Source organism: Physella acuta, unplaced genomic scaffold (assembly GCF_028476545.2).
Source record: "Physella acuta isolate Inbredline_101_S28 unplaced genomic scaffold, ASM2847654v3 ptg000144l, whole genome shotgun sequence".
Taxonomy (NCBI): Eukaryota; Metazoa; Mollusca; class Gastropoda; family Physidae; genus Physella; species Physella acuta.
In genome coordinates this window covers 1,249,192-1,263,502 of record NW_026731663.1, presented here as the reverse complement: position 1 = coordinate 1,263,502, position 14,311 = coordinate 1,249,192, and the positions used below count along the sequence as shown (strand labels likewise).

Below are 14,311 nucleotides of genomic sequence, written 5' to 3'. Positions count from 1 at the left end.
TTTTTGAAGTCTATACTGTTTTGATACATCAGGCCGAGTTCGCTGTATTGTAAACTTTATTTTCCTAATTATTTGGCACGTGATTAAATTTTCTTAAGTGATTTGGTATGAATTACATAACTGTCAAACGTGATTTAATATCTTAGCAAAGGAAAAAAAAACTACGAACATTGGGTTAATACATGGGAGAGATAAAAATCTGTTATTATAGTGGAAAGTTTGACATTAGCTTATAAACTTCAAAACATTTGTGTTATTGTGTGTACATCACATTATATAGGCCTTTATATATATATATATATATATATATATATATATATATATATATATATATATATATATATATATATAATATATATATATAATGGAAAGGCCCCGCGCGGATGGTTGGCCCTAGGCCCCGCGTATTCATAACGCCGGCTCTGCTTCCACAAATGAGTCGGTTATAGGCTGCTCCAACTCAGTGTGTGGGGAAGAGGGGTCCACATGATGTAGATCTATCTATAGGCTTCCCGTACCCAGTTTAAAAAGCGCGATGACTGAAACGCCAAATTTAGGCTTACGTCAACAACATGGTCAATACGTGGGTCTTAGGCCTAATCGGGAAGTCGTGTGACATTTTGCGGACAATCGCGATAGGCTTTTATCGCGTAGGCTACGCTACGGTAAGTAAGCAAACAGTGTAGGTCTAGACTTGAGACACTTCGGTGAGCTTAGACTAGGCTACATATTTTATTATTTAGTTCACGGGTTTCAATTATTTTTGTCCGACTTTAATTAATTTTAAATATTAGATCTAGATCTAGATTCTAGAATCTAGTTAATTCTAGTTAGTCTAGATCTAGATCCACTATCACTAGTTAAATAGTTAGTTAGTTAGGGTTAGGCCCTAGAATCTAGATCTAGTCTAGTCTAGATTAGATCTAAGTCACTATTCACTATAGTATTTGTGACTAGATCTAGATCTAGATTATTCTAGATTCTCTATATATTATATTGAATTATATTGTTGACTAGTTCTAGAATCTAGATTTTAGGCCTAAGTAAGGCCTATAGATGATAGATCTAGATCTAGATTCTAGATCTAATCTAGATCTATAGGCCTTAGGCCTAAAATTAAAAATTAGTAGACTAATAGACTAATACTTAATACTAATAATTTAAATTTTTTTTTTTAAATTAGTAGGCCCCCTAATTGCCCTAACTTTAGAAAAGATATCAATAATAGTAGGTCATAGTCATAGGCCTTTTCTATATTATTATAGATAATCTATCGTTTTAGGTACATAAAATCGCCCGCGACTAGTAATGTGAAAAACAGGTGACTCCTTAAATTTTAATAATTATTTCACATTTTAGGAGGATTCATGTTTTGAAAAATACAAAAATGTTTCATTTATGTACCTGTTTTACAAGCTTTTATTTAACTCACTTCCTCGTCAGTTTGTCTGTTTAGATCGAAACGCCTGAGTGAAAATTCGGACAGTTCTACTTGACCGATACGATTCACAGTTAGCACATGGGTCAAGACATGAAGACAATGCAATCTGAAACTAAATTTGACTTAATTGGATGCCTAATTAATTTTTTATGAATTAATTAAAATTTGGACCGAATTAGTAGGCATGTCTATCCAACCACACCACAAGCGTCATCACGTTCAATAGCTGCGCCATCACGTTCAGTAGTCGCACAATGGTTTTTAGTCATGTAACTCTTGAAAATAAAACATGTAAAGTACTGAAAAAAAAATTCATAAAAAAAACGTTTTAATAACAAGCTTTTAAGTACTAATGCACTAAAAAGTAGAAAATAAATTATACACTACTATTTAAATAACTATAAAGAAAAACTGCCTCCCAAAGACCCTCAAAAAATGAAAGCATTATTATGTTAAGTAACAATCAATTTTAATGACACGATGCTGATGTTTTATTTCTGTCATTTCAAACTTTAAAAAACCCACAATATTATGTTTTAAAATCTATGTAAATCTGTATGCAGTGGGATAGGCATGGCTGTGTTAGCGGGTCCTGGCCAACTATTCTCCCCTCCCCCAACACCAAAATGATGAAATCATGCAACTTTATCCAACATGTGTAGTGTTCCTGTAGGGGGGCTCAGTAGCCCATGTACACATCCTGGCCAGTTTGTACCAGGCAGAGGTTGTTGTTCTGGGTGTAGCATAGCCCATGTACACATCCTGGCCAGTTTGTACCAGGCAGAGGTTGTTGTTCTGGGTGTAGCATAGCCCATGTACACATCCTGGCCAGTTTGTACCAGGCAGAGGTTGTTGTTCTGGGTGTAGCATAGCCCATGTACACATCCTGGCCAGTTTGTACCAGGCAGAGGTTGTTGTTCTGGGTGTAGCATAGCCCATGTACACATCCTGGCTAGTTTGTACCAGGCAGAGGTTGTTGTTATGGGTGTAGCATAGCCCATGTACACATCCTGGCTAGTTTGTACCAGGCAGAGGTTGTTGTTCTGGGTGTAGCATAGCCCATGTACACATCCTGGCCAGTTTGTACCAGGCAGAGGTTGTTGTTCTGGGTGTAGCATAGCCCATGTACACATCCTGGCCAGTTTGTACCAGGCAGAGGTTGTTGTTATGGGTGTAGCATAGCCCATGTACACATCCTGGCCAGTTTGTACCAGGCAGAGGTTGTTCTGGGTGTAGCATAGCCCATGTACACATCCTGGCCAGTTTGTACCAGGCAGAGGTTGTTCTGGGTGTAGCATAGCCCATGTACACATCCTGGCTAGTTTGTACCAGGCAGAGGTTGTTGTTCTGGGTGTAGCATCGTGCCACATCAAGGAATTAAATGTGGCATAACTCTTGTAAAAACAATTTAATATACCTGAAACAAAGATAACCAAAGTCAACAAATAAAAATGGTTCATTGTAATAGATCTATATTACTAGATCTGGGAGGTATGGGGTTTTTGCACCATAACTATCACTATGTATAAAAACCTTACTATTAAAAAAAAATCAAAATTTTTAAAATGCACTAAAAATACATAATTTCCTTTTGTTATTGTAGGCAAGTAAATGCATTGGTCACTCTAGAAAGAACTATTTTAAAAATATTTTAGCAACTACCAGTAATACAAAAGCAAAAAGTAACTTATTGATGGATAGCTGTCTCCCCTTTTGTTATTATATCTATATAGGCTCTATACATCTAGTAATCTTAAAAATTATGTTGATGATGAAATGTGTGGTTAGATTAAAAATTAGTTAAAATAAAATTTGAAAGAAATTACACAGGCAGTAAAAAAATAAGAGCCTTGAGAAAAAGCTTGTATAATAAGCCATTTTATTGAAAAGATTCCTTACAAGAGGTACTTTATATTCCACAGAAATGACTGGATAAGATCACATCGATTCAGCAGTAAATGATGAGTGATTCATCTTCTTTTGATTCAGACTCAGAAACAGAGGAATCTATAGTCTCTCAAGCAACATCCAGGTTTGCTTTCTGAGTTTATGAATATTTTATTTTATGACGGGTTTACACATTTTTTTAATTGTGTGAAATTGTCTGTCGTGTGTTAAAAAAAAAAAAAAACTACTGTTGGCTTTGTCTAATAAACATAAATATATTTTATATGGAAATCATGTGTATTGTATTTTTGAAAATGGAAAGCCCTTAATAAAGGGTAAAGAAAGTTTTGTATTAAGGCATATTTTTAAAGTCTTAAAATGAATATAAACAGAAATAGAATAAAACATATAAAAGACACACACAAATTTAAAAATTAGAAGCTTAAAATTACACAGTCATATATAAAAGCCAACTCATTTACTGACAGGTGAAATGATAAAGAAACAAAATATCAGTGAACAGTTACTTAGCCAATAGTAGTTTACTTTTGTTCTGTTGCTTCATAAAGTTTAAAACTGAGACAGAAAAAAGTTGAATATAATCTTAAACATAAGTTGATAATACATTTTTTAAATTTAAAATAATATTGATATTTAAATTAAACTATTTATATTAAATATTTTGGTATTGTAGTTTTGTGCTGTTGGTTATAATTTCAAATTGAAAATTCAGGAATTTCCATATTAAATGTAATCCCTAATCTAATTTTTTAATTTTAAGCCTACATGCTTTAGACATACAAAATATTAAATTAGGGAGGCCTACTTATATTTAAATTTAATATGAAATAAAATAAATTGTATTACAGAAAGCATCAATTTTTGGAGGATGTAGATGATGTAAGCCTTCCGATTGTCAGCCCTCAAGAAGACACATACACTAAGCCCAAGCATCAGGCTTTCAATAAGGCACACCCAAGCCCTATAAGACCATCATCTATAAATCATACAGATGTTGAAAATGGAGGACCTTATCAACAGAAGAACTCACATATTAAATATGAGGGAAACAGGAAATTCAATAGGCCATTAAATGTCTCACACAACTATCAAAGTAAAGAGAGAAATTCAGAAAACGGCTATGAATTTCAACCACAACAATCTCGACGTGAAATTCAGCACTCTGCAAGCTCAAGGAGAGAAAATGAGACTAGAAAAATTGGGTATCCTACCCTATCCAATTTTCGAATGAAAGAAAGTCAAAACTACAATGAAAATCAAACGTTTAGATTTTCTAAAAATGAACATGAATTCTCTACTAGCTCAAGACAGCATAATCAACATAGGGTAAATGAAAGTAAAAGCCATGTTGGTTATAAAAAATTGGAAGAATGGGCTAACAGCTCAAATGCAACTGTTTTAGTTTTTCAAATGAGCCTGGATGTAGATGGCTTATTCCATCTCCTACAGCAAAGAAAGTTAAATTTTGATTGGATGCTTCACTTAGTTTCAGCTCTCAGGAAAATATTGATGGCGCAGTCTCAAAAAAGTTCTTTAAAATATTTTTTTAGTCGGATTTGTGAAAGCAACTTTTTAAATCCTCATTTATGCTCATTTGTCAGAGAGTTAAAAATGCGCAGGCCTCCAGATATTTATAGTATTTTTCAGAAGATGATTGATATAATTGAATATTTTATCCACAACTTGGACAAATTCAATGCCAAATGCAATGAGTTTTTGCAGGTTATTATGGACATTGGTCAGCAGCTCAATCTTTTAACTGAAAATGATGGCAATCTTGGAAAAGTTCAGAAACTTATTCAAATCACAACTGTTGGGAGAATTGAACGTAATCAAGTGGTTTATCATCGTGCAGTTTCACAAAGACAAAAGAGGGATAAAGCTGTTCCTATTCCTGATGATGAAACACCGCCTGATGATTTTACTAACATAGCAATATTCCCAGACACTGAAGAAATAAATACATCGGTTGAGCCTTTCCTCAGAGCCAACAAAACTAAAGGCCCATACAGGGATTTACAACACTATCTTGATATACATGCAAGACTCATGAAAGAAGATTATGTAGCTCCAATACGGGAAGGCTTAAAGGAATTCAGAGATGCTCAAGAGAATAACAGGAAACCAAAAGAAAATGAACTGCGGTTTTATTACGATGTAAAACTGACTAAAATAAATTGTGAATCAGAAGGTATCACCCACTTTGTAACTTTCAATAATTCTCAGCTCACAAATGTAGATTGGGAATTTTCAAAACGTCTTATGTTCGGCTCTTTGTTAGTATTTTCTAAAGACAATTTTGAAACATTAATTTTTGCCACTGTTGCAAACAGAAGTGTTACCATGCTTGAAAGAGGGATAATTCAAGTTGTTTTTCAAAATCATCTTGAGGATGTATTTACTAGTTCATCGGAAAATGATACATTCATCATGGCAGAAACAACAGCTTACTTTGAATCTTACAGACATGTGCTTGAAGGTCTTAAAGAAATGATATCTATTCCACTTGAAAAGTACATTATATTTTGTAAACATGAAATATCACCTCCTGATTATTTAAATGAGATAACAGCCTATAACATAGAAAGTATAATGAAGGAAACTTATGATGAGTTCCCTGTATCTGTTTTAGATGATGATGATTGGCCGGAGTCTAATGAAACTAACTTGAATGATTCTCAACTTGAGGCTTTGAAACTGGCCCTAACTAAAGAACTTGCAATTATTCAAGGACCCCCTGGTACTGGTAAAACATATATTGGGTTAAAAATTATGAACATTTTATTGCAAAATGAAACGAGTGTTGGATGTGAAGGGCCTATTCTTGTAGTCTGTTACACAAATCATGCTCTTGATCAGTTTATGGAAGGTATTTTAGACTTTTGCTCAGATGGTATTGTTAGGGTTGGAGGAAGGAGTCAAAGTGAAAAACTAGAGAAATTTAATCTTCAAGAGCTGCGCAAGAATCCTGTTATTGATAACAAGATTAAAAAAAGTATCAGGGTGAATTTAGACAGGTGTAATAAAGAAGTAGGCACTATAAGCAAGGTAGTGAATAAGCTCTGGCAGGAATCAATACGTCTCGAGACAACCATTCTGAAAGTAGATGATCTTGCTGATGAAATCAGTGATGTCCATTCAAATTCATTAAATGACCCCAGTCGTACTAAAGGTATTAACTCTCAAGTAATGGAAATCTGGCTGAAAGCTTCAAATGCTAACATGGAGAATCATTTACTAAAGGTTTCTAAGAGGCATCTGTGTGGGGTTATAGCCAAAGGAACTGAACATCAATCTGATACAGTATGTAAAGACTATGTAAGGATTGTTTTTCAGGATCGAGTTCAAATTTATCATTTTTGGCTAAACAAATATAAAGAGATTTTAGAAAATAAGGTAAACCTTTTGCTCTCAAATGATCCAGAGAATTTTCAAGAACTTGATCCACTTCTGCAACTATCAGAAGAAGCCAACCGAGACATTCTGCCTGATGATGTACTAACACCTTACATGAGTGATAAGGTATATGAATTAGTTAAAAAAGCTGTGTCTCAAGAGAATAAGAAAGTTGAGTGCGAAAATAATTATCTTAGACTATGGCTTTTGGGCAGTTTTCAAGCCGCAGATAAGATTCTTGATGCCATTGAGCTACTGACCACAGTTAAAAAAGATACCAATCAAGCTGGCAGAAACAAAAAAGCATTTGTTGAGACTGAGGCTGCTAAACATGCTAAACGTTGGGTTATTGAAGACACTGATGAAAGTGCTTCAGAGAATGAGACTGAAGATGACAGTGAAAATAGTGATGGTGGTGGTGAAAAGCTCAGGACGGATCTCAAAGAACTTGAGCAAAGATATGAGCAACTCAAGACCAAAGAAATCAAACTGCTAGAGCGTGCCAAAATGTTTGGAATAGATCTTTCGGAGACGGCAGATGAAGCAGGGGAGGATGACTGGCAGACAGTAAACAACATGTCTTATGCTAAAGTCTTTCATTTATATAACAGAACTGTAGCTTTTACTGAAGAGGAAGTGTCAGAAATAACTAATGTGTGGAATCTTACACTTGGCGATCGCTACAAACTTTATAAGTATTGGGTTTCAGAGAAAAAGCGCAAACTAACTGACAATTTAATAAGTGTGACGAAGGAGTATAAAGATATCTTACAAAGAAAGAAGGAAGTTTCCCAATTAAAAAATATTGAAATCCTGAAAAAGGCAAAAGTGATCGGCATGACAACAACGGGAGCAGCCAAACACCGGGCAGTCTTACAAGACGTCGGGTGTCCAATCATAATTGTTGAGGAGGCTGCAGAGGTACTTGAAGCCCATATTGTGACAACACTAAACAATAGATGTAAACATCTCATCTTAATTGGTGACCATCAGCAGTTGCGACCAAGTCCCACTGTCCATAAACTTGCTGTAGATTATGAGTTAGAAATTTCACTTTTTGAACGCCTTGTAAAGAATAGAGTGCCCCGTGTTACTCTCACAGAGCAACATCGAATGAGACCTGAGATCTCAAGATTCATCAGACACATTTATCCACATTTAGAGGACTATGATTCAGTACATAGCTATGAAAATATTATTGGAGTAAAATCAAATATTTTCTTTCTACAACATTCAATCGAAGAGAGTGTAGTAGAGGACAGTACAAGCAAGTCAAATGTTCATGAAGCAAAGTTTGTAACTGCACTGTGTAAATATTTTCTGCAGCAAGGATATCAAGGTAGACAGATCACAATTCTTGCTGCATACAGTGGCCAGGTAACATGCATTAGAAATCATATGGAACCAGAAGAAAATCTTTATGAATTTGTCAGAGTCACGTCTATAGACAACTACCAAGGAGAAGAGAATGATATAGTTTTAGTTTCTCTAGTAAGAAGCAATCAAGAAAACGAGGTTGGCTTTTTAAAAACTGACAACAGAGTTTGTGTGGCTTTGTCCAGAGCTAAAAAAGGTATGTTTGTTATTGGAAATTTGCAACTGCTTGCTACAAAGAGTTGGCTTTGGAGAAATATTTTAGAAACGGCACAAGACAAGCATGTAACAGGAGTGTATATGAAGTTGGTTTGTGTTAACCATTCTCATCATGAAACTGTTGTTATCAATGGTGAAGATTTTCAGAAAGAAGTTCCAGAAGGTGGTTGTAATAAAAAATGTGAGGCTAGACTACACTGTGGGCATACTTGTACCAGAATGTGCCACGCATCAGATAGGTTTCATGAAGAAACAAGGTGTGAACAGCCATGTTCAAAGACCTGCCCAAAAGGACATAAGTGTCAAAAGCTTTGCTATGAGCCATGTGGTAGCTGTGAAGTACGTGTGTTGAAAACCATGCCTTTTTGTGGCCATGACGATATGGTTCCTTGCTCTAAGGAAGTGGAAGATGTCGATTGTTCTCAGAATTGTGGACAAAAAATGGCATGTGGCCACATCTGCCGTGGTCAGTGTGGAAAATGTTCAGCTGATGCACAACATCATCCCTGTATGGAAAAGGTGGATAAAAAGTGGTCTCCTTGTCAGCATTCAATGTCTGTAGAGTGTCACACTGATATTACTGTAGATCCTTGTCCAGAAAAATGCCCAGAAAAACTTGAATGTGGCCATAAATGTAAAGGTACATGCGGAGGTTGTCTCTCTGGTAGAGTACACAAGTCTTGTGGTGAGAAATGCAACAAAATTCTTCCCTGTGGTCATCTTTGTACTGGACCTTGTGGTGGCCAGTGTGTGCCCTGTTCTTCAAGATGTCTGACTGCATGTAGGCACGGCCCCTGTAGCAAAACAACCTGTGGGGAGAAATGTGACACATGCATTGAAAACTGTGCCATGATCTGCCAGCATCGTCACTGTAATATGCGATGTGTGGATGAGTGTTTAGAACCTTTGTGTACCAAAAGATGCAACAAACTTATTATTTCATGTAAACACAAGTGTGTGTCGCTTTGTGGCGAACCGTGTGTTTGTTATGATTGTGAAAAAGATAAATTTACTCTCATAGATTCAAGCAACAAGAAAAAACATCAACTAGTCATTGCTCACGATAAACGTGAGAGAGCTAAAAAATTTGAAGTTGATCAAGATACAATTTTAATGAAAATCCCAAAATGTGGTCACATATTTACCTTAAAACAACTTGACAAATGGGTTGAAGATTTTGAGCCAGACACAACTCATTATATTCGCTGTCCTAACTGTACAGTTCCAATCCAAATGATAGCAAGATATGAACCAAAAAACAAACAGAGAGCTGAGAGAAGAGAAAACCTAAAAGACATGGTTATAACTGAATCAAGCATTTCAGATGAAAAAGTTGAGAAAATAATCCTTTCAAAACAATTTATTAATAACTTTTGTTCAGTAGATGAAGGTGAATTTCTGACCAGAAAACCAAAGGAAATAGATTTTAATCATGCTTTAACCTTAACACTTCAGATAAAATTTGCTTATGCACTCCTAAAGATTTTTGAAATTCATCAAAATTTTAATGAAAATGAATTTAATATAAAAAAATGGAAGCTGATTATCAATTCAATGCAAAGAAACGTAACTGATCAGTTTTATAGAGAGATGACCTTAGAGCTCCACAGGTTGCTATTGTTAGAACAGATCTACATCTTGAATGGATTTCTGGATGATATCAACTGCAAACCACCAGAGGAATTAAGGAAGCAAGTCCGCAATGTTTTAAAGGAGAAACCTAAGCTGACAAGTAATGACAGACAAATACATCAGTCCTTAGCAGATTCACTCTATCAACTCTTTGATCATCTAGAGCCAGATGATCATTGGCTAAATAAGACCATGGAACTTAAACAATACAGTAAACTTGTTACTCAAGTTCTTGATATACCAATGTCTGAGGTAAATATATTTTTTCTTTTTGTTATATTTATTCATGGAATATTTGGGACACCCTTTAAGAAATGAAAGTCCTTTATTTGAAAATTAACATTATGTTTAAAAAAACGTTTTTGATAAATAGGACTTACTGTTTAATAAGTTGACATTGGAAGAAGAAATGAACCTCATTTGGAACACCTAATTATATTAATAATATTTATTCCAATTTTATGTTTTTCAGGATCTGTGTGATTTTCTGCACTGAAAGTACTGAAAGTTTACATAAGAACAGGTACTGGAAAACGTTCTATACGGAGATGAAATTGAGAAAGCACATTGACATTTAAAATGTAATACAGACAAATCCATTAGATAAAGAAATGTTGAATGTAAAAGGGAATCATGAAATTGTAGTTTTAAAAAGTTAATTTCAATATTACTGTTACAGTACAACTCTATTAAAATAGCGATTTCCTAACAATTTTTATGCAAAATGGAAACTTTTCTTACATTTAGTGTTAGTTTTTTTGTTTTTAATAAACAGTGTTGTTTTTTTTTAGCATTATTCTCAGTACAACACTTTCCTCCTGCTAAGTATTATAAATTGATCAATTAAAATTAAAACATAGTTTTTTATTTTGCCAAAGTTTTATTTAATGACTTTTTCTGTAATTTAAGCAGATGATGTAGTTTATTATGTTTTCATTTGCATTGTAAGTATTTTAAAAATGTATTAATTTTACAAAATTTTTAGAAAGATGGATGAATTTAATTTTAAAACCATTTCTAGATATATGAGGTGTTATTTTTTAAAATGTTGCATGCTTATTTTCTGTTAATTTTATGTTATGAAGCGGAAACTATTCGCCATAACTCGACACTTAAGCATATCTTTTTTTTTTGCAATTTGATAAAAAAATTTTTTAAACCAGTACTAAAACTGAGACATTTTAAAGTCTTATAATTTCTATAAAAAGAATAATCAATATTTGTTTATATCCCATTGATTTACATTTAATATTTTATTGTTTATAAAAATAATTTATATGATCTGTATGTTTCTATAGCTATCTAACTTCATTTTAAGACTTAAAATAAAAATGAATAGATCATACCTTTCAAAATAAATATGCAGCAATGACAAACTAACATGACAATGTGCAGCTTAAGAGTACATTTTCAATTGATACGCAACTTATATTTTTAAAATAATTTTTAGTTTTAAAATAATTTTTAGTATTTGTAGCAATCATTAAGATTTGGTTTAAGCTATATATATATATATACATACACACATACACTTTTGTATAATGATTTTTAAAATCCTAATTCCTTTTTTTTAAAGAAAATGTATGTTTTATACATTATATGTTTATATACATTTTGCAGTCAGGACTGCAGAGTCTGTCAAATATTCACAGACAACCTTGACCAATTGTAAGAGCAACTCTGATCATGACTCATGTACATTTTTGGACTTGTGCTTACAAATTTTTGAATACCCATAGCAGTCTGTGCCAATAGTGCCAGCATATTTGTCAAAGTGTTTAATCGCCTTTCATTGTTCAATTTTTAAAATGCATGGAATTCGGGTTGAGTAGAAGTGCTCAAAGCTTGTTTTTTAAGAAAATAAAATATTGATTTTATTTGATGTTTTTTGTGTAATCTATCATCTTGCAAAATAGATGGGGGGAAAATGTCTTAGGCTATAGTAAATATATTTAGTTTACCTAAAGAAGTTTTACAGTTGATGACTGTTAAGACCTAAAATCCTCAATTCTGATACCACAAATTACATTTAGCTACTTTTTGCTATATTCAATTTACAAAAATATTGTACTAAGACCAGAGGTATATTTGAACTAGTCAAGATAATTAGTTGAAAGTTATAAATCATACACTTAAGTTAGGTGACCAATCTTGTACTAATTGTTTATTTTTATTTCAATAACCTTCCTCTTCTTTGTTCACTTTACCTGTCAATGTGTTAAGCACCTTTTAACTCCCTCTTCAACCTGCTTTTCTTTCTGGGTTTGCTTCCAGTCTATAGATGTAGCCTTTGTCCACCCAAGAACAATCAGCCAGGCTTTTGGAGTTTTCTCTTTTAGAATTAGATGGCTATAGGTGTTAACTGTTACTAAATAGATGTCCATGTCTTACATGGTATTGTTAGTTATAGAGATCTTGATCTATAATAATCTACATAATATTAGACTAAGTAGTAATAGATTTAGATATATAGTTTTATCAATTGTTTGCTTGTTTATTTTTTTAGAAGTCATACTAAAGCTCTGATGAGGCTTGAAATAAAAATATTTTTAATCATTGTGTAATGTCTTGTATGAATAAATGAAGTCTCAGAGAAAAAGAAAAAATAACCACCTAGGATAGATTCTATATCTAGAATAATTCTTAACTTCCTGAGACTACTTGAGAGTTAATTATGTGTTCAGTATAGCTGAGTAATCTTAGTGTAATGTATATTACTGTATATTATATTTTAAGATATTTTTCTCCAGTAGGCCTATTTGGGCAACGGTTAAATTAGGTCTAAATAGTTTCTAAATAAGTTATATATAATATATTAAATTATTAAATAGTTTTTTTTGTCGGGGGGGGGGGGGGGGGGAGGTGGGTAAGAATGCTCCGGGACAAATCCTTCTCCACCCCCCCCCCCCCCCCCACCTCCTCAAAATATGCCAGAAACAAACAAAAACTGATCTAAAACTAAAATAGTTGAAATTGTTGGAAAATAATTTAATAATAATTTTAAGTGTTTGTCTCTTTAAATCTTATTAATAGCTACATTTTGCGACCGAGGTCAAGAAAATTATTAACTCTACTTCATCTGCCATTGGTCTCACTGGTCTGATGGGGAGTTGTACCTTAATTACTTTATTTTAGCGTTTTTACAGACCTTCTTGTTTTATTTATACTAGTCAACATTAACGTTTTCAAACAGTAACATTTAATTTATTTATTTTAATTAAGCTGTCATCTCCAACGATTAAAAATAATTGCATCAATTATCTCCCCTTTATTATCGTCCGCGGCGGGCTGCTAGCCCAAAGGTCTTGAGTTCGAATCTTGGTTCGGACTTGTTATTTTAGGATGTCCCTGAGTCCATCCAGTAAAGGCTGCTGGGCCTCACTATCTCTTCATATGCCGAGGTTAACAAACATTTGAACCAATCTTACTTTTATCTAACATTCAATAAACAACAGCATGCAAAGGTGGGAAATCGACAAGCATATATTAAAATGGTTACGGTAAATTAACTTTTGAAAATAAGGCTCACGGATATTTTCCCAACAACACGTTGCCCTACGACAATATGGCTCATAATTTTTAGCGCAATTTCCATTCTGGAGAATTGCGTTTATTAACCCGTCATTTCTGGATGTATGAATGTATGGATGGATGGATGTGTGTCCGCAGCTTTAAGTCGTATCTCCTCCTCAACGAAGCAATATCGATGACTAGTTCCAAAAGCAATTATGTTAAGCAAGTTACGAGGATGAACATAGGCCATAAAAATTCCGGGTTTCTTTCATGGATTTCCCGGAAAAGCCAAACAACCTCGAAAAAAAGCAGTTTTTGGCCCATATCTCGGCAACCAGACCACTTTTATAGCGACTTGAAACATGTACCAATCGATTTCTGCCATAATTTAGAACAATATTGCCGAAGAAAGTTTTCAAAAATATCCTTTCGTTCGGTCACAAAATTTTTTTTGAATTAATTAAAATTTGGACCGAATTAGTAGGCATTTTTTCCAACCACACCACACGCGTCATCACGTTCAATAGCTGTGCCATCACGTTCATTAGGCGCGCAATGGTTTTTAGTCATGTAACTCTATTGTAAATAAAACATGTAAAATACTGAAAAAAAATTTAATAAAAAACGTTTTAATAACTAACCAATGGTTTTACTAACCCTGCTCTTGATTTACGCTACGACAGAGCTATTTTTAGATAACATAAGGAAATTGCGCTAAAATTGTCACTAGACTTTTTAATTACCTTGTTTATTTTTATTTCGCACGTACTTAAATACGACAGATGCACACGCGTGAAACAGGAGCTGGGTATTGACTGGGTTATTGTG

At 33.8% G+C, this 14,311-nt stretch overlaps 1 protein-coding gene across 2 annotated transcripts; it reads left to right on the top strand.

Annotated features, from left to right (window-relative positions):
• The first annotated feature begins 565 nt into the window (after positions 1-565).
• On the top strand, positions 566-11,847 carry LOC131935384 (NFX1-type zinc finger-containing protein 1). Of its 2 annotated transcripts, none has more exons than XM_059291760.1 (4): positions 566-665; positions 3,364-3,473; positions 4,198-10,222; positions 10,443-11,847. In XM_059291760.1, exons 2-4 carry the CDS (start codon positions 3,400-3,402, stop codon positions 10,464-10,466), a joined length of 6,123 nt encoding a protein of 2,040 aa, XP_059147743.1. In that variant the 5' UTR covers positions 566-665; positions 3,364-3,399; the 3' UTR covers positions 10,467-11,847. The 2 variants fall into 2 exon arrangements, with proteins under 2 accessions (XP_059147743.1, XP_059147742.1); XM_059291759.1 differs by having other exon boundaries at positions 623-707.
• The last annotated feature ends 2,464 nt before the right edge of the window (positions 11,848-14,311 follow it).